The sequence below is a fragment of the Lacerta agilis genome, chromosome Z (assembly GCF_009819535.1).
Source record: "Lacerta agilis isolate rLacAgi1 chromosome Z, rLacAgi1.pri, whole genome shotgun sequence".
Lineage (NCBI taxonomy): Eukaryota > Metazoa > Chordata > Lepidosauria > Squamata > Lacertidae > Lacerta > Lacerta agilis.
In genome coordinates, this window is record NC_046331.1 from 15,224,174 (window position 1) to 15,249,696 (window position 25,523).

Below are 25,523 nucleotides of genomic sequence, written 5' to 3' on the forward strand. Positions count from 1 at the left end.
ATGTTCAGAATTCATGCACTTTCAGGACTGTTTAGTACAGGGATACACGAATATCAGGCCTGGGGTACATATGTGGCCCTCAGGTCCTCTCTCTATGGCCCTCAGATTCTCCCTAGGATATTCTACCTCCCCAAGCCCCATCCCTCAGTGGTTCCCTTCAGGATGAAGACATGTGTATATAGAGAAATTCTGGTTTTTGCGTAGCTGGAATGAACCCTACTGTTGCTCCATTCACTTTTGACGGCCCCATCTACCACAGGCATGGGTCCCTCCCCCAGAAGGGAATGTGGCTGTCAGGCTGGAAAATGTTCCTTCTCCAGCTTTTAATTACAGGAGTCAGCAGTCAGGACAGAGCTCTACATCATCATCATCATCATCATCATCATCATTGCTATTATTAATTACTAACTCTTCATCAGCAGCTCCCAGAGCAGGTTACGATTTCAAGTTCAGAATTAAAAACAGTTAAAGCAGATTACAGTCACTGGAATATTTATTATTATTTATTATTTATCTACTGCATTTAAATTGCACCTTTTTCTCCTAGGAGCTCAAGGTGGCGTCCATAGTTCTCCCCCCTCATTTAATTCCCACAAAAACCCTGTAAGTTAGATGAGGCTGAGAGGCAGTGTCTGGGCCCCAAGTCACCCAGTGAGCTTCATGGCCAAGTGTGTATATGTGTGTGTGGAGACTTGAACATGTCCTACTCCAACAGTTCAACCACTACACCACACTGTGTGGGCCCTAAACACATATGCCTCCATTTTCAAAAGCCGGGATAAAGAGGTGCATCTTCAGCATTCACTGGAAGTTGTATGATGAAGGTGCCAGGCACACCTCTGTGGGAAAGGAGTTCCACAGTTCAGGGGCCGCCACAGAGAAGACCCTCTCCTGGGCCACCCGCCCCCCAGGCTTCTGAGTGTGGGGGAACTACCAGAGTACAGTTAAACAGTACAGTCACAGGTATATATATATATATATATATATATATATATATATATATATATATAACAAATATTTAAAATAAATAAGTAAGTAAACAAGTATATGACTAGTGAGAAGACCTCCATCTTGCCTCAGACTACTTCCTTGAAAATAATGCTAAGCATGGCAAAATTTCATGCTGTGATCCTTAAGCTCTCTTATTTACTGTGTTTATACCCCCCCCCCGGAAGCTAATGGCGACAGGCATGGTTCTCCCTCTTCTCATTTAATCCCCACAACAACAACCCTTTGAGGTAGGTTAGGCTGAGAGTGAGTAACTAGCCCAAGGACACCTAGTGAGGTTCATGGCTGAGTGAAGATTTGAACCCTGAGCTCCCAGGTCCTGGTCCAATGCTCTAACTGCCATGCTATGCTGACTCTCAAATAGGGTGGGCCATTGCTGATCAGGAAAGGGATAATCACTTCTCTGACTGAACATCACAGACATAGGACTCAGCTATACAGCTGCAAATATAACGTTTTAAGTGCTTTTAAAGTGCATTATACAAATGTGACACTAGATGGCGATGGTGAGCTTATGGCAAATTCAATATTTTTTCAAAACGCTTTAAAAAAAAGCATTTTCATAGCGTTTTTTTTTTATATGTGTGTGTATTCCACCATAGACAGTAGGGAGTTGGGCTAAGCCCATGCACTGAAAATGCAACAGTTACCATGAATATCCAGAGCTTTGATGCAGAGCAAACCTTTTGGTTTCAGCCCTTCCAGATCCACTCACGGTAGCCAGATAAGAGGAGTGTTTCACCCAGGAAGCAAATTGGGAACCAGGCCAGCCATCACTAATTGATCAACTTCCCCTACAGTTTCTGATCTCAGCTGGTTCCATGGATTCCTGTCAAAACAGATTGTTTGCGAAGCCTGTCACTGAAATAAGTGAACATGATCAAAGCAGATCTTTGTGGGGTTTTTTTTTTTTTTAAACAGTTCTGGGTTCTTCAAGTTTTTCAAAGGGTAACCAGGAGAAAGGAGAAGAGGGTGCAACTCTGATAAGTTTTTAAAATATAGCATTGCAGGAAAATTGACATCACGGGGCAATTCCGTTGTCATTTTTGTTATGGACAGGAGCCTCTTATTTAACATTTTGGATCCAATTCATGTGTTCCAGAAACTGCCAATGAAAATATAATATGTTGGTTCTGTAGCTGGAAAGAATCCCAGCCAGTAAGTCTGGAAGTCAGAGGCTGAACAAATCCCTCTCGTCACTGCAATCCTGTGCTGTGGGTTTGGTTACTTGCTTCTTTAAAAAAAAACCCACTCGGTTTAAAAAACAGCAACAAAGTCATGGGACAAAGTGAAATTCAAGGCTTGGACCAGCCAATCAGGCCCTGGTGGAAAACACTTCTTCTTAGAGGAGCTTCCAAGGATCCACTATAATGTTTATGCTTGTCACTTAACCGCTTCTTTCCTTTCCTTTCCTTTCATTTGTTCTGCAGATCTGTTACGTGGAACTCTAGGTAGCAAGCAAGAGAAGTTCTGACCAGGAATGGGCAACCTTGCTTCTGTTCAGAAGAACAGAAGAAGAGCATGCCAATGGCCCATCTAGTCCAGCATCCTGTTCTCATGGCAGGCAGCCACATGCTGCAAGGGGAAGCTTCCGAGCAGGATAAGAGGGGACACTAACCCACAGAAGCAGGGAGAATGCAGTGGGTTTCTTTGTTCAGCACAAAAAACACACTTCGGACAGAAAACCCTGCCATGATCCCTGAAAGCCAGGCTGCCCAGCACCTGGATAGAAGACCTTCCCCACAAAAGCAACAATTAATTTCTCTCCATAGGGGTGAATGGTGACAGTTTAGATGGGAGGAGGAATAAATAAATAAAGCCCCCCCCCACCCTGTCACTAATAACTGAACCTAGTCATAGGAACCCAGGAAGCCTTCTGCTGACTCAGACCGTTGGTCCACCAAGCCCAGTATTGTCTACAGTGACTGGCAAGATGTTCTCCAGGGTTTCAGGTATGGAATGTATCCCAGTCCTACCTGAAGTTGCCATTGAGGATTGAACATCCCAGTAGTAATGTATGGAAGTGAGAGCTGGACCATCAAGAAGGCTGATCGCCAAAGAATTGATGCTTTTGAATTATGGTGCTGGAGGAGACTCTTGAGAGTCCCATGGACTGCAAGAAGATCAAACCTATCCATTCTTAAAGAAATCAGCCCTGAGTGCTCACTGGAAGGACAGATCCTGAAGTTGAGGCTCCAGTACTTTGGCCACCTCATGAGAAGAGAAGACTCCCTAGAAAAGACCCTGATGTTGGGAAAGATGGAGGGCACAAGGAGAAGGGGACGACAGAGGATGAGATGGTTGGACAGTGTTCTCGAAGCTACTAACATGAGTTTGGCCAAACTGCGAGAGGCAGTGAAGGATAGGCGTGCCTGGCGTGCTATGGTCCATGGGGTCACGAAGAGTGGGACACGACTGAACGACTGAACAACAACAACCATTGACCCACCGCTCCAATTAGGAGTTAACCTACCAGCCTGGATAGCTCGGTTGGTTAGAGCATGGTGTTGATAATGCCAGTCCCTGTAAGGGACAGCTGCATATTCCTGCACTGCAGGACATTGGATCACATGATCCTCAGGGTTCCTTCTAACTTTATGATTCTATTTGGGGTGGAGGTGGGGACTTCAGGTAGGCAAAGTATTTTCTCGTTTAAAGTTGTCCTTTTTCCGAACACGCCCCCCCTCCCAAACAGAACTTGTAGGGGGGGAAAAGGCGGGGGGGGATGACTAACCGATAAACAGAAAATTAAGGAGCAGGAGGGGTGTGTGCGGTTGTCTGTCTATCTGTCTGTTAAAAAGCAAACTTTTTTGTCGATTTCAGAAGAGGGAGGGGAGGGGGCAGCTCCTCTTGAGTCAGTTTCAGGAGAAGGGAGGGGAGGAAGGCTTCGTCAGTTTCAGCAAAGGAGGGCCAACCTCTTGTCAATTTCAGAGCCAGGGGAGTCGTGCGAAAGAAAGAAAGAAAAAGAAACCAAAAACTTTGGTCTCTGAGCGGCTCGAGAAGAAGCCAGAGAGAGTTTTGTGGGCTAGGCTGAGCAAGGGGAAATTTGGGGAGCGCTCCCTCGCCCTGTTTCCCGTCTCCCAGACGTCGACACGAGGCAGATCGAGATCTTCCCATCTCTTTTCCCTGGGAAACCACAGCCAGGAAGAGCAAATCGGGGGTCATCAGAACTTTTTTGGGGGGAGGGTAAGGGAGGGAAAGGCAAGAGAGAGCCGGATCGCTCGCAGCCTTCTGGGTTTGTGGGTGCTGGGTGCTGGTGAGCCAGGGTGGGTGGGGGGTCAGCAGGCGCCCTGGAGCCCCCCACCTCCGCGATGGACGCTGTGGCAGCCTTCGGCATGGATAAACAATTTGCCCCGAACCCGGTGCGGATTTTGGACCCTCCGGACAACCCCCAGGCTCGGAAAAACTTCAGCGTCAGCCACCTCCTGGATTTGGAGGAAGTTGCCGCCGGCATGAATGGGGCAGCCAAGGAATCCGGCGCAGAGGCGAGGGAGAGCGGCAAGGGCGGGCCGGACCCCTCTGGGGGCAGCAGCGGGAGCGAAGGAGGAGGCGCCCTTCGGGAAGGTGAGCGCTTTTGGGGGGGCGAGGAAAGAAGAGGAGATGTCCTCAGCCTTTCTTTTTGAAGGGGTGTCATAACTCGTCCAACATCTGTGAAATGGGTAGGAAATGCAGTGCCAGCCAGGCACTTTCACACCCAGGCAGCTTTGCTCGCAGCTCCTCATAAAGTGCACCTACCTGGGAGTCAGCCCCACTGAATTCAAGAGGACTTCACTTATTATGAGTAGACATGGTCCAAATGGAGCCGTTTATGGCTGATTTGGGGCCTGATCATGCCCTTTGTAAAGAATTTCACAGCGATCACAGGAAGCCATCCTCATCAAAACACCATCCTTTATATCCTCCCCCCTTTCTTGTTTCACCTAAATTTCCCATAGTTTTATTGTTTATAATTTATTGGGTTTTCCACAAAAATGGCAAATACAGATGAAATGATGAAATGATAACAGGTGGTGTTTTGATGAGAACAGCATCGTGTGGATACTGTGTTGAACTTGTGTGCAACAGCCATGCCAAATCCACTATAAAGTGAGGTGTGCAAAGGTTCCTTCTGCATCTTCCTTAGTGGAAGCAATAGCGCTATTGAAATGGGCATCCGGTTGGGCCCTGTTCCTTCCATTGGGCCTTGCACTTTGTAATTTTTCCTGCAGGATTGTGCTCCCCCCCCCTCTCTGTGTGTATCTCTGTCTTTCTTCTATCTTTTCATAATAACACACTCTGAGTCTGGGTTTATAGGACCAGCATCCTTTCCTGCACAGTGCCTAGCATGTAGTCCCTTTGCATTAAATCTGAGTTTGCCACTGTGAGAACAGGATGCTGTACCAGATGGGACATCAGCCTGATCTTACATCCCTGCTATTTCAATGACCAGCAGCTCCAGTGGTTAGCAATAGATTCCCTTCCTCCCCACAGGCCTTGGAAACTGGGGAAAATGGTGGGTGTTTTGTTTGGCAAACAGATATTTTAAAGTCACGGAGAGGACTTTTTGTAGTTCATCTATGCTCTGAAATATGTTTGTGCATGAGCAAATGCCATGGAGACTATTATAAGCAATGTGAAATGTGACATCATGACAACAGCCACACATCCAAGAAGATTCCCGGGCATTAAAGGTGACTTCTTCTTCTTCTTCTCCTCCTCCTCCCTTCTCCCTTCTTTCAAGAAACATAAAATTTATACGCTGCTTTTCAGCTAAAAAGATTCCCAAGGCAAGAATAAACAGATGTACACAAATACAACATAGGGCAAATACAACATAGTGCAGAAACAAATGATATAAATTCAACACATTTCAACAGTATTGGAAACCAAACACATCTTCTGTTCCTGCAAAAAAAAAGGCAAATGACATTCCCTACAAAAATGTGAAGGGTGAGAATACTTGAGCATATATAAAATGTCATCAGAAAGCTTCCCATAAGGCAGATGGGGTAGATTAGCACAGGAGTGGTGGTGGTGGTAGAAAGACTGCTTAGTTTTGCCATGAATACCAATGGGAGGTTGAGTTGGCTTGACCATAGTTTATTGATGAGTTCTCAAGGGCCTTGGGGCTGAAATCATCACCATCTACCTAGGCACAACCTTGATCCTGAACGCAACACTCTGCCGCTAATGGTTCACGGGTGAGGGTCCAGGTCCCAACAACTCGAGTCCTAAAGGACTTTGTTCTAATGCTGGTGGTTTCCGAGGCCTCCCAGAAAGTGAAGCTTCCTCCTGGAGAACATGCTTACAGCCACCTTTGCAAGTATACCCAGGCATAGGAAGGATGAGTCTGAACTGTCCTTAATTTTAGCTGCCTAAAATATTATTGTTGACATTCGTAAGAAAGTTAAGAATTTTAAGGGCCTTAGCTGGAAGAGCTAGACGTGGTTTATGACTAGTTATAAGATACTATCATAATTATTTTGAGCCTGCTGGATCAGGCCAAAGGGGGCCTAGGCAATACAGCATCCTGTTCTCACAGATGCCAGTTATGGGAAACCCACAAGCAGGATTCTACAACAAGAGCAACTCTCCACTCCTGCGGTTCCCAGCAACTGGAATTCAGAAGCATCACTGCCTCCGACCATGGAGACAGAGCATAGCCATCCACTGATTGCCCTCTACATCCTGTAGAACATAAGCAGAAGAAGAAGAAGAAGAGTTTGGATTTGATATCCCGCTTTTCACTACCCAAAGGAGTCTCAAAGCGGCTAACATTCTCCTTTCCCTTCCTCCCCCACAACAAACACTCTGTGAGGTGAGTGGGGCTGAGAGACTTCAGAGAAGTGTGACTAGCCCAAGGTCACCCAGCAGCTGCATGTGGAGGAGTGGAGACACGAGCCCGGTTCCCCAGATAACGAGTCTACCGCTCTTAACCACTACACCACACTGGCATGGAAGCAGAGCCCTGTTGGATCAGGCTAAAGTGGGCCCATCCAGTGTAACATCTGGTTCTGACAGTGGCCAACCAGATGCTTTAATAATAATAATAATAATAATAATAATAATAATAATAATAATAATTTGAATTTATATACCGTCCTGTACCCGGGGGTCTCAGGGTGGTTCACAGAATAAGAAATTTGCAAGCAGGACATGAGCACGAAAGCATTTGTCTGCTACCAGGGTAATTTCAGGGGCACCTTAGCATGCTTGCACACACTTGTGTGCCCCCCCCCACTACACCATAAACTGCATGTGTTGCAAGACGCACTGGTTAGACTGGCCATTTTTACGGCAATCTGGTTCTGCTTCTTCCTGCATTGTGCTTAGCAATACTCATGCATTTGCATCGACAACAAAGTTATCTCTTTGTTTTCCATTTTCAATGTCATATATGAAAAAAGTGCAACAGCCATCCCTGGGAATCAATCTGCACAGCCCAAAAAATAGTCTGTGGAGAGCCCTGTAAAAATGAAAAGGATATGGAACAACCCCCATTCATTTCAATGGGGTTTGAACAGGAGAACATCCCTTTAGATTTGGGATACATAAGACTTAAGTGCCCAGCAATGTGTTTCAGATCTCAAGAGGTTCTTTCTGGGATACATTGTGCTCTGTGCTCTCAAGGACCTCCTGAAAGCTCTGACAGAAGTATAAATTTGTTGTGCACAATCTAGCTTAAGTACTGTATACCCATTTGAATGAATAGGAACTGCCACAACTGCTATTATGGGGTCAAAATGACTCTTGTGGGTGTCCCCATCCATTTAAATGACCACCCTGTGAAGTAATGAGAAGGCTGCCGCTTTGTGTTAGCGAATGTGCTTTGCATGCAGAAGGTCCCAAGCTCAATTCTCAATGGCATCTCCTGGTGGGGCTGTGAAAGACCCCTTGCTTAAAGATCTTGAGAGCTGCTGCCATTCAATGTTGACAGTTCTGAGCTGCATGGACTCTTGGTCTAACTTGGTATAATTTCTTGTGTTCTCATTAAACCAACCTTTAATTCAGAACTGTGAGGACTGGAATTTTTTATTTTTAGGGAAAGGGTCAGAACTCAGTAGTAGAGCATCTGTTTAGCATGCAAGAGGTTTGAGATTCAATTCCCAACATCTCCAGATTCGGCTGGGAAAGACTCCCTGGCCAAAACTCTGGAGACCTGCTGCCAGTCAGTGTTGACAGTTCTGAGCTAGATGGAACGAAGGCTGCACCCAGAATAAGGCAGCTTCCTATGTAGATCACTCTTCTAACGATTTCACAAAGGAGACAACTGAGACTGAGCTAGTGGCCCCCATTAGCAGAGGTGTGATCCAAATGTCCAACTCTCACTGCAGGGACCACCTTCCTATTACTCATTTATTATAATTCATTATGGTTACACACAGCCCTAAAATCCTAAAATAGGCTGAAGGGTGTTGCATAGATGCTTTTTTTTAGACTGACTAATGGATTGATTAATTGTATTTATTTTTGGTGGGCTTTATAGTCTGCCCTTCAGTCAAATGCCCAGCTCTGTTGCTCCTCTGGCTTTAAGAGATCGACTTGCAAATGACAGCAGGTTGTGAACAACAGATGCTCTCTTGATGGAACTCCTCTTTCATAGGCAAAGAAGGAAGCCAACTTGAAACCCCACCCCCCATATCTTTTGGAAATTTTTTATTTCTAACCTAGCTTCAGTTCAAATAGCATTGGGACGAAAACAGAAGCGACCTTCCAAGCATGGCAACTCATAATGATCATGGGGGCATGGTGCATTTTCCCTTGGTGACACATTTAGTGACCTAGACCCGAATCCCAGCTTTTCCTACACAACGTGGGACCCTATTGCAACTCAGTTTGGCTTCCCTCTTCCCAGTCTGTGAAACCAGAATAATAGTGTTGATCTGCTAAATGGTGCCATGGTGAGGATTGGTGAAATTGTAGCTTATAGACTTAAATATAAAGGAAAAGAACGAATGTTAAGTGAAATTTGCAGTGCTTTGGTGACCTGAGAATTAGGAACAGAAATCCAGAAAGACTGCTTCAGATATTTATTTCATATTTATTTATCATTTATCATAATAAATAAGTGGGCACTAATTGGTTGGGCCACCCCTGAGCCTTTAGGCACCAATAGCTCCTTTTACCAGCCCCCCCTTTTTTGCAATGGATGCTCTGTGTGAGAATAATTTCATTTCATTTCACAAAATGTATATATTGCTTGATTGTAAGCAAACTAACCAACCAACCAACCAACCAACCAACCCTCAAAGCATTTTTTTAAATAAAAAAACCACACAAATTATCGGTAAGAACTGTTAAAACAATTATTTAAAAGATTTGAAAATAATTAAAATAAAAACCTGATTAAAATAATTGCCAACAATCTGCATAGCTGGGTAGGCTTTGCCTAAAAAAAATAAAAAAAATTAGTAGGCACCAAGAACAGAACAGTGAAGGCACCTGCCTGATGTCAACAGGCAGGGAGTTCCAAAGTTTGTGTGCTGCCACATCAAAATATCAGTTTCATTCATCTGCAGAATTGGTATTGTGTGGCACCTGTAACAGTGCCAATTCCACTGACTGAAGCAGTCGAGTGGGCACTTGTCGGGTAAACTTGTCCCATGTTGCTGAGGGCTTTATGTACTACTAATAGGGACACATTGAACTTGGTAGCAAATTGAGAAGACCTGAGCAAAGTGTTACAGGGCCTCTCCATCAGCTGAAGTGACTGCTTTCATATAGGGAACATGCAGACGCAGAGATAACGGCAACATTATATCCAAACATATAGGCTATTCTCCCCATTAACCTCAAATTGCAAACCATTTTCTGGGGGGGGGGCAGTTTTGATGTTCAGATGTACAGTACATTCAAGTACTGTGTGAGAAGGCCTTTAGCCAGACCATTGTCTTGATGGCAGGCACATGATGCAACCGTGAGCGCGATCAGGGATGGGGTTACGGAAATCATATATTTTTGGCGCGGGGTCGTGGTGGGTGGCCACCATTGTTCTTTCCTGCATGCATGGAAGGCTTATCCCTTATGTGCCCACTTAACAGCTTTGATCAGTGGAACTGGCCCTGTAAGAACTTTATATTTTAGTGTAGCAGCAGCATCTTTACTTTGGAACTCCCCGCCTCATGATACTAGGCAGGAGCCTTCACTGTAGTCTTTTTGGTGCCTGCTGAAAACATATTTTTTTTTGTTTAGACAAGCCTATCTAGATGTTCAGAAAGCTGATGTGTGTTTTAATTTGCTTTCAGTCTGTAGTTAACAACTTGAGACTTTCGAAAAAGTTACAATCTTTTTTGAAAGTCTTAAATTATTAACATTAATTTTCCTTATTGATAATTTCATTTTTAAATCTTTTTTCATATTAGTTTTTATGAAATAAAATAATAATAATAAAATTTACTCTAGAGCCGGAGCAGAGTTCATGTAGTATTATATGCTTGCACTGTGTACTGTTTTGCTTCAGAGGATAAAGGGCAAGCTCAACACTCCTCTCCCTTCTGTTAGTAATGGGAGAAAAGCACGCATGGATTCCTTTCTCATACAGAAGAAAAGGCACACTCCACAACTCTTTTAATGGCGCAGTTCTGTGTCAATTATGTGGGAGTACGTTAGCACTGAATTTAGGAAGCTGTACTTCCCAGCAGAAATAAGCCTTTCACATTTCAAAGAATGCAGCGGAATAAAGATAAGGGCTCTGGCAAATGTGGACTAGCAAAAAGGCCAGGCCGGCATTCGATATATGGGAACTTACCTTCCATTACTAAGTAGAATTGTCTTACTGTTGATTACACAAGCATTCTTGCTTGGTTTGGTCTGGGGTATGTTTCAACCAGCTAATTGGAAGAATTCATGTGTTGGATAATAATTGGGTTTGTTTGTTTGTTTGTTTTTATAAAAAGAAGTTTGTTGCAAAATCCAAACTAAAATAATCGAAGTGGGTGAATTAGTGTCTTCCTTAATTTCTTACCTCTACTGTGCCTTGAATCAGCTCCCCCCCCCTTCCCGCCAGCCCCACCCAAGGTAATTTGTGAAAAGTGTGTCAGTTAACTCAGAACTGGTTTCTGAGAAAGGAGCTAGCCTGGGGAGCTTAAGAGATGCAGATCTGAATTCTAATCAGAAGAAGTCAGTTGTGTCTTTGGAAATTTAACGGGACCAGTGCCTCCTGTTACCCAATGCATTTTAAAACTGTGTGGTGAGGACCATTGTTTTTTCTTTCATAATGGAACTGTTTATACTCGCAGGGGTCCCCAAAGTAAGGCCTGGGGGGCCGGATGCGGCCCAATCGCCTTCTAAATGCGGCCCGCGGACTGTCCGGGAATCAATGTGTTTTTACATGAGTAGAATGTATCCTTTTATTTAAAATGCATCTCTGGGTTATTTGTGCGGCCTGCCCGGTGTTTTTACATGAGTAGAATATGTCCTTTTATTTAAAATGCATCTCTGGGTTATTTGTGGGGCATAGGAATTCGTTCATATATATTTTTTTCAAAATATAGTCCGCCCCCCCACCCCCAAGGTCTGAGGGACAGTGGACCGGCCCATGGCTGAAAAAGTTTGCTGACCCCTGTTTTAGAGGCTTCCTCCCTTCTATGATGACTTCCAAGGCCAGCAACTGTCTTTTCATTTGGGAATGAGGGTCCTGGGATTCCTATAATGTGAGAGGACAAGGTTCAGAAGAACCAAAATATATTGATTGCATATGTCCCATAAACTGCATGACTACCTACTGACATGAGCATCAGCTGATGTACATTCTAAGGATGTCTTTTTTCATCTTCACTTTTAAAATCACTTGTCCCGAATCTACTAATGCGTATTTGCAATCGGTTTGCCAGAACCTACCGCAGCATCGGTCTAAGTTTCAAAGTGAAGTAGGATGGAAATTGGTGGCTTGGGGCACCTTTTGTTATGGGAGAAACTGACAACTGCATTTATTCTCAGAAGGATCTGTATTCTCCTAACAAATGCGGCACTGGTTGGAAAAGAATATTTGATTTTGGTTTGTTTTTTTAAAAAAATGAAACACATGAATACAGCTCACCCCGCGTAAAACACTATTATCAAGTTCTGCCGCTTTCAGTGGGAGTGTAAAGCATTTTGCCTCCATCAAAGTGCTTGGCTCCAGTTCAGGAGTGTCCACAAATTTATTTGTGATGATTCAGAGCAAGTGCATCGGAAGTCTGGAAAGAGGTCCTAATGGAACCTGCAGAGTGAGAGAGTCAATTTCGGTATAATAAAATGTATGTTGTGATCGAGGAGAAATTTCTGGACTGCTTTCATGGTAATTAGATTGTGGGGTAATTAGACTATGTCTTCTTCTTATTAAAGCCCCTTTTCCTTTTCTTTTTTGTAAGAGGGCTTTAAAGAGTGGCACACGTTGTGGGTCTACCACAATTGACTCTGAATCCTCTTGAGTCTAATGAAATTCAGCTTTTGTCTTTCTGTTGTTAGACTGAAGGATGGAGAAGAAAGGGAAAGTTGTTGACTCTAGGAATCAGTCACTGAAAGACTAAAAATGCATTCTTTAGAAAACGTGTGTATGTCTCTGTCTGTGTTATAGATGTAGCATTATATATATATTTTAAAATAAAATAATTAATCTCCACTCAAAGCAATTGTCGGATCAGTGTTCTAATTTTAAGGACATTTATTCAGAAGGGAAGTTCCACTGATGGCAACAACATGGTTCTGGAACACTAATCAAGAGAGACTCACCGTATTAAGGACATTAGTGGCAGAGTACAAATTTGGATAGGACTTTTAATGTAAGCCTACCAATTAACACTTTCTGAAATGGTACACCAGAAAGCTACCTTGCAAAATCCATACTTCTCCAAATTCCCAACCAAATAAGGTGTACCCCCCACAAATTGTATATATTAAGTAAAGTGTGCGTAAAAATGCATATATTAGTTTTTTAAAAATGCAAGATGCATTTTGTCGTGGGAAATTGGTTTGCAAAATTGTGAACATTGGGCAAAAGTGCATACAAAATTGTGTGCGTCAGGAGAAAGCCAAGCAAAAATGTTGACGTATTCTCATAAGGATTTTTTTTTTAAATCATAAACTGATGTGGGCAACGTGAAAAACTGAACTGAAGGCTGAGGAAAATGAAAAATGGGAATAAACCAGCACTCTCAGATTTCCCATAAGCTTCCAATTCATTTTATTAGTTGGCAACACAATGAGGGTGAATATCTGGAATATATTGGTCATAATCCTACACATTTGCCACAATGAACCCCCTATGGGGTTGCATTAGTCATATTCAGGGTAAACCTGTTGAAGCAAGTACTGTACGCATGAGACTAACTATGGCTTCAGTGGGTCTCCTCTAAGTAGGACATGGTTGGAGCCAGCTGACAGAAATCAATAGGATGATGCTTCCTATGGCAAAACTCTATTCTGTTGCTTGAAGAAGGATTTGCAATGCAATTCCATGCATGTTTACTCAGAAGGCAGACCCACGGTATAAACTGGGATTTACAATCTGATACATGTATTGAATGTTTTAATGTTTTTATTATGTTTCTGTATATGCTGGAAGCCGCCCAGAGTGGCTGGGGCAAATCCTGTCGGATGGGTTAAAATTTAATTAAAATTAATGCAGGGTTACAAACTAATCCTAATATATATCCACTGAGAAACAGGCACCATTGAATTCAATGGGACTTGCTCCCAGATAAGTGCATATATAAGATTACTGCCTGTATTATGACTAACTTTAGCTAGATTGTCCACTTATTTTTGTGTGGGGTGTGTGCAAAAATAATTTCAAGGGACGGCAACTTATCTACGGTACCATGTCCCCACTGTAGCCTAGGGATCTGAATGTCTAGTCCAGTGCTTCCCATTCCCAAACCTTTTCAGGCCACCGCTCCCTCGGTTCCATACACCCCTCCCTCAGCTCCCTGCCTTTTAAAGATCATTATTCAGAATAGCAGTTTGCACAAGCCACTAAGGAAGACACACACACACAAGAAAATGCAAAACAGGAACAATCACACACCCCCAATCCAGTTGAAACTATTAGTTTAATTAATTCAACAAAATCGATGAACTTGATTCAGTGATACCAGATGTTGCATGCAAAAATATTTTTGCACATTCTTACTAATGAAAACTTAAGGAAATTTATAGCATAAAATATTTATATATAACTACTTACCAAACATGCACAGACCTTCACCTATCACAGATGTTCTGCAATCAATAGGACAATCAATATCTGTTACCAATAGTCAGCTGCCTTGTGACAACTCAGAATCACAAATACAAACATGACCAAAGGAAATCACTTTGAAAGTGGTTAAGAGCAGTAAAGTTTTACACATGAAGCGAAGAACGTGTTTTGCTCAAGGCTCTAGCCTGGTTAATCATAAATACACCACACATTCAACAAACTTGGAGGCACCCACCTCCAGTGCCCCCTGTCACCCCCTTGCCTCTTAGTGGCCCCAGGTAATCCCCACAGGGGGGCAGCACCACCCACTTTGAAAACCACCGGTCTAGATTCTGTATCCGTGTTTACTCACCAAGATTGCAGCGCAGTCAAGAACCTGTGTGTGTGTGTGTGTGTGTGTGTGTGTGTGTACAGGGCCGGTGCGTCCATTAAGGCGAACTAGGCAATTGCCTAGGGCGCCAAAATGGAGGGGGCGCTGGCCAGGCTTGGGTGGGTGGGGGGGCGGGCTAGCAGCAGCTTCTCTGCTGTAGCGGAGAGGTGCTGCTTGCTCCCTACACCACCCCCGGCTCCTGCTAAAGTAGGCTTTGGCGGGGGGTGGGGGGCGAGACGGGCGAGCAGCAGCTTCTCCCCTACAGCGGAGAAACTGCTGCTTGCCTCTCCACCCCCCCACCCCCTGCTAAAGCAGGCTTTGGCGGCAGGCGGGCGGCAGGCGGGCGGCAGGGGGCGGCAGAAGTTGTTTTGCCTAGGGTGCCAGAAACCCTAGCACCGGTCCTGTGTGTGTATGGGTGTGGAGACCAGACCTCAGCAAACAGCTGGTGAATCATTTAGCTTCATTGATGTTCAAGTTAATTGATGAGAAAAAGTCCTCTGGATGAATCAGTGCAAAAATTCATATGCTTATTTTGTTGGTTTTCGAATCATTTTTTATGTAAATACTTTTTTTTTTTAAGCAACAGCTTATAGATGGAAAATGGCATCTCAAAAGAGTGTATAGAATGTCGGGGGGTGGGTGGGTGGGGGTTGGAAAAAAGTTTGGGAACCACTGATTTAATTGAATGACAATCCGATAATCATTTTTGTGTTTCTGTATTTAGAAACAGGAGGTGTCCATGCCAATTTGCTCCGAATTACTGGGTCTTTCCATTTGTCAACGCTGCTTTCCTCTGCACCATCACACTGACATTCCCCCCACAAAGCAGAGGGGAGCCCCCCCCCAAGCATTTTTGCAGAACCACATACGGCGTCTGCCTCGATTTAAATCTAAGCGGATTTTAGACAGTTGAGTTTCAGACATGGCTCCATTAGAAATCAGAAGGTAGAGACCCCCCCCCCCTCCCCACAATCTTGTAATAGATCTTGCAATTCCCGTGAAAATTGGCCCAGGAAAATAAAACCTCAGTGCTTAATTCTTATAGGAAGAATGCTTTGGATTTGTAATCCCAGGACGAGTTGTTGGAGTTTATATATCTATATATGACAACATTATTATTTTTTATAAAATGCTATTTTCCATTGTCACTTTGCTGGAAAAACCACAATAACATTCCAGACCAGGAGTAGCCAACTTCAAAGGATGTGGTATGGAGGCACAGAAGTGGTTTCAATACCATACATAACACACAGCTTGGATTTTTGTGTGTGGTGAAAGAGAGAGAGAGAGAGAGGAGGGAATGTCTGTATGTAATTATGCATTGTGCTTTTTCAAGCCACCCTTTTACTTGCATTAAGAGGATGCCCACTGGATCAGTTGCACAAATCCTTCTCTCGCCAGAAGATAAAGGGCAGAGCTGATGCTCACTCCTGGAGTTTGCTTGTGGTGGTGAGAGAAGGGAGCACTCATCCAACTTGTGGTTGTTTTTTTTTGCTCATGAAATCAATGACCACTTTTCATCTCTGTTGGGAGCGAAGGAAGCTGGAACTCGTAAAGAAATTGAAAAGGAGCCCTTCTGGAAAAGAGAGGGAACAGAGACCTTGTAAACACCCACAAAAGTGGACTTTTACAGGGTCTTTATGTTCGCGGAGCAGGGAATGGAAAGGTTCTTTCCACTTCCCTCCCAGTTTGATCAAGGCACCTTGGAAGATGTCTCTAGAGGAACATATCCAAGTCTCCTGCAATAGGATCTTCTTCTATGCTCCGTTCTTTCCACGAGGCAGGCCTCAGCAGGAAATTAAAGTCTCAACTCTTGTCTTCAGAAGGAGGGGGGTGGGTGGAGAATCGCATTTGCAAATCGACACAAGCGTCTCTCTGCTCCTTCTTGGTTGGTTTGGCTAGAGTTTCCCCTTGAGATGTTTAAATTACCGGTGATTATTCCTGATTCATATCCCTACTGAGTTCTAGGAAGGGTCTTCAAAGAAGACCCAAAGGATCTGGAATGCTACTGAAGCAGGTTTACAAGGAAGTTGGAATGGGGGAGAAACTGGATTCAGTTTGCGTTTAATGGCAAGTCTACTTGTAACCCACACATACGCAAACCAAAACACCACCATCTTTTGAAATTTGTACTTCTCCCAATTTTGCAGTGCAGTTCCCCAGCCAAGCAATGTGTCCAAAAATGCATTCACTGGTGTCTACATTGGCATGCATTCATTTGAATCCCCTCTTGGCCGTGAAGCTCCCTGGGTTATCTTGGGCTAGTAAATTAATCAGAGCCTAACCTACCTCACAGGGTTGTTGTGGGGATTAAATGTGCACTTGGACCTGAGAGACCAGGGTTAAGATCTCTCCACTCAGCCATGATGCTTACTGGATGGTGTTGGGCCAGTCACTGACCCAACAGAACGATGGACGGCAGAGTAATTTTAGGTGTTGAATCGCTTTAATTGATTAGTTAAGTCATTTATTTATCTCTTTAAGACATTTATATACCACTAAATTAGGCTCTGTCATTGTGTTTGGGATGGGAGCATCAAAATACTGGTGTTGAAAAGTGAAGGGGTTAGGTTTAGGATTAGGATTAAGGTCGCTTGGGGATTTCCTATTAATGCATCTGATTGGCTGCTGTGAGAATAGGATGCTGGACTTAGCTCAGTTGACAAAGCATGATACTGTTAGTCTCAGGGTTGTGAGTTCAAGCCTCCCATTGGGCAAAAGATTCCTGCATGGCAGAGGGTTGGACTAGATGACACTTGTGGTCCCCTCCAACTCTACAATTCTGTGACTAGATGGACCATCGACTAGATGGACCCAGCAGGGCTCTTTTGATGTTCTAAGAGGCAGCAACTTTACCAACAGGTTATTTGTGGGTGGGTGGGGGTGGGTGGGGGTTAAATGTGGGATTTCCTTCTTATTTCTGGAGCTGGTTTTTATGTGTACTATTTATTTTTGTGCCAGAGAGGATGCTCTGTTGAGCCATTAATTGTGTTTTCTAGATTGTGAAAATTTCTGTGGTTTTTTTTTTGGGGGGGGGACGACTTACCTTTTATGTTTTGATCTGTGTTGCAAAAAAGAAGCGGTCCAAACAAAATTCTGGTGCTTGGCTTACAAGGAGGTCAAAGGGAGGCACATCCAGTGCCGGATTTACGTATAAGTTAAACAAGCTGTAGTTTAGGGCCCTCAGGCCCCCAGAAATTTAAAGGAAAAAAAACCTGGATGTACATTTCCAAAATATAAGATAACTTCAACAATTACTTTGACAAAATACATATTTTGTTATGTGCAAATGGCTTTAGATACCTATTAGGTCCATAAATTACCATATAGCATATATTCAACACAAAAAACAGCTGGACATATAAAGGGCCCCATTACCTTCAGTGACTACAACTCCCACCACCCCTAGCTAACAGGACCAGTGGTCAGGGATGATGGGAATTGTAGTCCCAAAACATCTGGAGGGCCGAGTTTGGGGGTGCCTGGTCTAGGGTGATGTCTGCTGTTTTCAGGAACTCTTCTCATCGTGAGATGTTTGTAGGTGATCTGAGAGTTTGTTTGGACTCTGGGTGAGAACCTGGAGCCTGAGAGGGAAGGTGTGTCGAAGAAAAATGAATTGATATTGATTTATATATATTAATAACTTTGTATTAATGTAACATTTTCATATGTCAGTGTGTATTTTTGTAATACTTTAAGTTGTTTGTTGTTGCTTCAGTTTTCTGCACACTCCTTAGATATATATTTAATATATTAAGCGGTATAGAAATTAAATAATCAATCAATCCTGTTATCCTGCCATTGATCTCCATACTACAGGGATGTAGTTTAAAAGCTCATGAACACCTGCCAAAATAAAGGATTTCACCAATACAATGAAAGAGGTACTGCTCTAACATTTGTTTTCCTCTTTTCTCCCTATTCGTATTTCCTTTTGTGTTGTGCCTGCTAGAATTTTAGCCTGAAGGCAGGAACTGTTTCATCTTTCAACATACAGGGCAGTATTTAGAAAATGCTAGAGCTTTACAAAGTGTTGAATGATGCTAATGACCTCCTTTGCTCCTCAGTTTGCATTGCAACCAGCTTGGGCTTTATCCATTTATTATTTCCCCCTTAGTATCTAAACACAACATGCCAGCACACCACATCCCTTTCACTCCACCCAGAGCCACCTTCTCCAGATTGCATGTGCTGCTAAAAACACTATTTCAGCTGCAGCTATTCTGCAAATAATTGCAACCAGATCCACTGTGAGATGAAAACATCCTATTAAACATTAGAACACCTAATAGAAGGCTTAATTTCCCTGTGGGCCTGGTTGTAATTATTAGAGAATAGCTACAACCTGCACGGGACGTGGGTGGCGCTGTGGGTTAAACCATAGAGCCTAGGGTTTGCTGATCAGACAGGGTGAGCTCCCATTGCTCGGTCCCAGCTCCTGTCCACCTAGCAGTTCGAAAGCACGTCAAAGTGCAAGTAGATAAATAGGTACCACTCTGGCGGGAAGGTAAACGGAGTTTCCGTACGCTGCTCTGGTTTGCCAGAAGCAGATTTGTCATGCTGGCCACATGACCCAGAAGCTTTACGCCGGCTCCCTCGGCCATTAATGTGAGATGAGCGCTGCAACCCCAGAGTCGGACACGACTGGACCTAATGGTCAGGCGTCCATTTACCTTTACCTTACAACTTGCACACATTTCGAAAAAAGAGAAGGAAACCCACCAATCTCTTTCTTTCTTTCTTTCTTTCTTTCTTTCTTTCTTTCTTTCTTTCTTTCTTTCTTTCTTCTTCTTCTTCTTCTTCTTCTTCTTCTTCTTCTTCTTCTTCTTCTTCTTCTTCTTCTTCTTCATCTTCTTCTTCCTCCTCCTCCTCCTCCTCCTCCTCCAAACAGTAATAGAGTAAATTAATTCATCGCCCACTAGGCACAGAGTACCCTCCCGAGAAGGTGTGACTCTAAAGTTTCGCAGATAAAATAATTCAGATACACTTATAGCACCCTCTTTTTAGAAGCAAGCTGTTTTCAGGGCTTTCCCATGAAACAAACTACAAGTTACAATGCTCTGCCCATGCTCTGCCTCCATGCTTGGAGGCTGTAATCAGGGGCAGCCCACCATTAGGCAGAGTGTTAGGGAGGATGAGGCTATTCACATTGGATACAGTAAGCAATAATGCTTCTGAATCCTCCTTGATGGAAACCACAGGAGTGGAGAGGGCTCTGAGGCTTGGGTACTGCTTGGGGGCTCCTGCTTGTGGCATCTGGGTGGCCACTGTGAGAACAGGATGCTGGACTAGATAGCCTCCTTTCGTCTGATCCAGCAGCCACGCTTTTCTTAACCTGTGTCTTCAGCTTTCATACTGGGTTTGCTTAGACACAGCTTTTCAGAAATTAGACTATGTCCAGTCTTTCTTGAGCATCTGCTTGATGATTTATCCCAGGGGTAGGCAACCACAAGCCCAATCACCTTCTAAATCCGGCCCGCGGATGGTCCAGGAATCAGCGTGTTTTTACATGAGTAGAATGTGTCCTTTTATTTATAACGCATCTCTGGGTTATTTGTGGGGCATAGGAATCCGTTCATTCGCCGCCGCCCCCCCCAAAAATAGTCCGGCCCACCACATGATCTGAGGGAAGGTGGACTGGCCCACGGCTGAAAAAGGTTGCTGACCCCTGATTTATCCAGTTTGGTATAAGGCAACTTCCTATGTTCCTCTTTGGAACGGTGGGGCCTAATATCTTACTTTATTTTTAGAGGAATGGTCATAGCAGAGTGGCAGAGCACATGTTTGAACACAGAAGGCTCCAGACTCTGGTGTCTCCTGATAGGGCTGGGAAAGATTCCCTGTCTGTAATCCAAGTGAGCTGCTGCCGGTCAGTGCAGACTATACTGAGCTAGATGGACCAATGGTCTATATCATCAGAAGGCAGCTTCCTATGATCTGGTGAACCAGGTCACTAAATGCCACTTTGTGGAAACCGGAAGGAACTACCCATCTTCTAAAATCTGTTTTCAGCTGAAATCACCATTGCAGGGTTATGACGTCTGAAGGTGTTTCCCTACTCCTCCCAGTGGCATAACCAAATTGTGCAAGGAGAGATGGCAGTTTTGTAGCTTCTTGGCTTTCCAAAGCTTCATGGAACTTTAAAGTTTTTTTTATTATTATTATTAGTTTTTATTGGTTTTTTGTGTTACAAAGTAAACAGATAAACAGGGAACAGTACACCTATTATTTCCACTTTCAATTCATAGACTTTTTCCACAGTTCATTTACGTTTGGCGAGAGACATTTAATTGTCACAGAACCTCTAAGTTTTAGAACAGTGGTTGTCAGTGCTTTTTTAAAGAAAAAATGTGCCAGTACTCACCATGAAGTTGTTACAGCGAGTGACACATTTTTAACAGAGGGGAAATGGTGCTGGTACTGCAAACCCTTGACTACCAAAACGAGCTCTACGTGGAGCTTCCTTTGAAAGTGACTTGGAAACTACAACTAATCCAGAATGTGGCATCTAGACTGGTGACTGGGAGCAGCTGCTGGGACCGTATAACCTATAGGTCCTGAAAGACCGACATTGGCTCCCAGTAAGTTTCTGAGCGCAGTTCAAAGTGTTGGTGCTGACCTTTAAAGCCCTAAACGGTCCCGGCCCAGTATACCTGAAAGAGCATCTCCACCCCCATCATTCAGCCCAGACACTGAGGTCCAGCACTGAGGGCCTTCTGGCGGTTCCCTCCCTGCAAGAAGTGAGGTTGCAGGGAACCAGGCAGAGGGCCTTCTTGGTAGTGGCGCCCGCCCTGTGGAACGCCCTCCCATCAGATGTCGAAATAAACAGCTGACTTTTAGAAGACATCTGAAGGCAGCCCTGTTTAGGGAAGCTTTTTAAGGTTTAAGGTTTTACTTTGTTTTTATATATGCTGAAAGCCGCCAGAGTGGCTGGTGCAACCCAGTCAGATCGGCGGGGTACAAATAATAAACGCTGATGCTGATGCTGATGAATACCCCCAGAAAAAAGCAAGTGGTAGTTGTGCCATTAACAATGCCTAGGGCTGTGTATGGTTTAGCTCAGTGGCAGAATACCAGTTTCGCATGCAGAAGGTCCCAGGTTCAGTCCCCGTTATGTTCAGGTGAGGCAGGGAGAGACCTCCTACTGAAATCTGGAGAGCCACTGCCAGCCAGTGTAGACAATACTGAGCTAGATGCACCAACTGTCTGACTGCCTGTGTTCCTAAGGTCATGCTTGAGGACAGGCTGTAGCTCAGTGGTAGAGCATTTATACCCCGCTCCTCTGCGCGGTTTACAGTGCATATTAAAACATAGTAAAATGTGAAACACTAAAAAAAAACACTCCTGCCTTCAGCTCTTCTAAAAGTTTCGTAGTTCTTTATTTCCTTGACCTCTGATATAACATTGGCAGTGGGGGGAGTAATTGGGCAGGCAAGAGAATAAGAAATGGGTCCCCTCCTGCCAAGTAACAACATATTCCATCCATCATTTTCCTTTTTCCTGTTTGGTGTTTGCTATTTGAGGAGAGAAAAAGACTGAGTTCCAGGCCTTTTACCCCTCCCAAGTTTCCATCTCTTAACAAGTGAAGGGGCCATTAAAATAATATATTTCTTTGAGGTAAAAACAGGAAATAATTTTTCTCCCTGATGGTAAAACATGTAATTCTTCTTTGATATGATTAAAAGTAAAAGTAAAGGAGGGATTGATTTCAGCAGCTAGAAATCAGTCTCTGCTGTTGTGGGGATCGAATGCCCAACTGAAGGGTTGATCTGGGCTGCTGTTAGAAGCCAGTGATTAGTGGGCCTCAGTTCCCCTGCTTCCCCCAAATGCCTGTCCTGAAGAAGGATGGTGCAGGTGGTGGTGGTGGGGGGAGAGAGAGTGCAGTTGTGTAGCTCGGAGGGTGGGAGAAGGCGGGGTTCACTGGGTGGCATTTATCTTGCGGGCGGCATGCCAGTACCCAAGGTAACGCCCAAGTCCAGGCACCCCACAGCATGGTGCGCCACCCCCCAAAGCAGTGCGGCCCCAGGGCTGTGCTTGCAGGGCACTGAGCTGCTGCAACCCTACCCCCTGCCGCCAGAGGGCAGCTGAGAAGGATGCAACAGGCATGTGCTGGCCCTGTGAGCAGCGCTGACCCACAGTGCGCCTGAGCCACAGTGTCTCTCCTGGGCATGACGTGGTGGCTCGGGCCCCTGCCGCACAGCCCCAAAAGCATGGTGGGGGTGGTCTCCGCCCGCCTCCTCCTCCTCAGCTGCCCTCCAGCTGAGGGGGAGGCAGCAGGTGGACTCCCTGCAGGCTATGCTGCTTGAAAAAGCAACATGGGCCTGCAGGGCACATGAGCGGAATGCGGTGGCTTGGGTGGTGGGATTCCGGCGGTGCGCCCTGCCATGCGCAGTATGTGCACAGGGTGCCTGTGCCACCCTGGGCACCCAATCAACTAGCTGAGAGAGAGGCAAAGAGAGACTGATCACAAAAACGTGGAAATAAATCAAGGTTGATTGGAGGGCGGATGGAAAGAGACACTGATCAACAGCCATAAAGAAGCAGAAAGAACATGTTTTCTTTCCAAGGCAAAGCAGGGATATCTGTGCATATATATAAATCCACCTCACCAGTTTCTGAGGGGCATCTGTGACCAATTAGAGCCGGGGGGTGGTGGAGTGGGGCTTCATCTACCTCCCCAGTTTTAATTTATCCCTAGCTTGGAAATGTTGATAGAGCAGCCGTATAATGTTACATTGACTCTGCACTCAGATCTGACAGCAAATTAAACGTTATCTTGAATTTCTTAAACATGAAATCAAGGAGGCTTGTTGCTTAAGCTGGGGGTGGGGTGGTCCTTCATTGCTTGATTGGGGTGCCCTGCTGGATCAAGCCAGTGCCCCCCCCCAGGGGTGCCAAATCCTAGTGGCTGAGCCCTTTTGCTCCCCTTCAAATATTTTTGGGAGGGAGCCAGCTGCCTGCAATGTCTAAAAAGATCAGGAGGGCGGAGGAAGCATGGCGTGGCTTCAATGATTGGCTCCTTCTCCTCCTGCCACAGAGCGGAAGGAGGTGAGAAGCAGACCCCAGCCAAGTGTGGAGCCGAGCATGCCACAGCACCCTTAGCCAGTGGTGGCAGCAGTGGCAGGAAGAGGAGGAACCAGTGGCTATTGAAGCCATACTGCCGCCATGTTCGGCTCCACCCCCTGGCTCCTCCTGATATCCTGACATTGCACGCACAACACTGCAACATCACGTGTGACATCGGCCGGCCCCCTAAACTCCCTTGCAAGTTGATGCCTATGCTCCACTGTCTAGCATCCTGTTCTCACCGTGGCCAACCAGATACCCAGTTATGGGAAATCTTCAAGCAGGAGCTGAGCACAAGAGCCCTCTCCCCTCCTGTGGCTTCCAGCAATCAGTATTCCAGCAATCATGATTGTGGAGCAACAGCATAGCCAATTGTGGGTAGTAGCCGTCAGTAGCCCTGTCCTCCATGAATTTGTCTTTTAAAACCATCTAGGCTGGTGGCCATCACTCCTATGAAGAAGTCCTGTAGGGCTTTATAGGTCATAGCCAGGACTTTGATGACATGGCTCTTGATTATAAGCTGCACTTTAGCACTTTTAAAGCAATTCACACTTGGTATTCTGCAGCAGCTCACAAGCAGCCTTGTGAGGCTCACCTGCATAGTGTGGCATAGAGACTAGAGAGCTGACGTCAACTAACAAACCCCCAATAATTGTTAAGGGAGAGGATCATCACTCAGTGGTAGGGCACAACATGCATAAGGTCCCAGTTTCAATACCCAACATCTCCAAGTAGGTCTTGGAAAAGACCCTGCACACCTGAATCCCTGCAGAGATGCTGACAGTCAGTGTAGATAATACTGAGCTTGATGGTTCAATATTCTGAAATGGTATGGGACAGATTCCTGTGTACCCATTTGGGGAGGGGTCGTAACTCAGTGGTAGAGCACCTGCTTTGCATATAGAAGGTCCCAGGTTCCCCAATAGCATCTCTAGGTACAGCTGAAGCCCTGGGGAGCTGCTGTCAGTCAGTGTGGACAATATTGAGCTAGGTGGGCTAAGAGTTTGACTCGGTATAAGGCAGCTTCCTGTGCTCATGTTTAATTCATCCTTTTCCCAGAATCTTGAGGACTAGAATCTTACTGTGTTTTAAGGAGAAGGGATGTAGTTTAGTGATAGGGTGACTGCTTTACACACAGAGGGGCTCTGGTTCAATCTCCAATGGCCTCTTCATTAGTCTGACTTTGTACAGGGAAAATTCCCGTGTTCTTAAAACGCATAAAATGAATTGACTTTGGTTTCTTTAATTGAAGTCCATCCTAGGGAGAAATGCCATTTAAACTTCCTGCTTCCAATACTCTATTCCCAACCACCAAATCCCATCTCCTTCTCACTCCTGCATGGCCAGCCCTTAACGTCCACCTCACCCCTCACCCCCAGCTTCCCACATCTGGAAAGCTTCCTATTTCCAGGAGACAGCGTGATGATAGGCAAGGGGAGTCCAAAAGGAACTTTTTACTAGGAAAGTTATCTTTTTATGGTGATCCTAAAACAAAACAGGCATGGACATCCCAGTTTCATTTCATTTTATGGCCTTCCTTTGCTTCCTGCAGATGCAATTCTGCTGGAGACAAGAAGCAAAGGGTGTGATGATTGATCAACTTGGGAAGATGAGGAAGTATTAAGGGTTTGGGGATACACACACACACACACGCACACACGCACACACTCACATGAAACTTGAAAAATTAGAATATCGTGGAAAGGTTCATTTCTTTCAGTAATTCAACTTAAAAGGTGAAACTAATATATGAGATAGACTCATGACATGCAATGCGAGATATGTCACGCCTTTATTTGTTATAATTGTGATGATTATAGCGTACAGATGATGAGAACCCCAAATTAACAATTTCAACTTTGGGGTTTTCATCAGCTGTACGCCATAATCATCACAATTGTAACAAACGAAGGCTTGACA

The 25,523-nt window shown here is 44.7% G+C and overlaps 1 protein-coding gene across 3 annotated transcripts in view; it reads left to right on the forward strand.

Moving 5' to 3' along the window:
• The first annotated feature begins 4,226 nt into the window (after positions 1 to 4,226).
• PRRX2 (paired related homeobox 2) overlaps positions 4,227 to 25,523 on the forward strand; it is a 57,688-nt gene continuing 36,391 nt past the window's right edge. For all 3 annotated transcript variants that reach the window (XM_033137801.1, XM_033137802.1, XM_033137803.1), the window contains exon 1: positions 4,227 to 4,572. In XM_033137801.1, the coding sequence (XP_032993692.1) occupies positions 4,320 to 4,572 (253 nt within the window). In that variant the 5' untranslated portion in view covers positions 4,227 to 4,319. The remainder of the gene's footprint in view (positions 4,573 to 25,523) is intronic.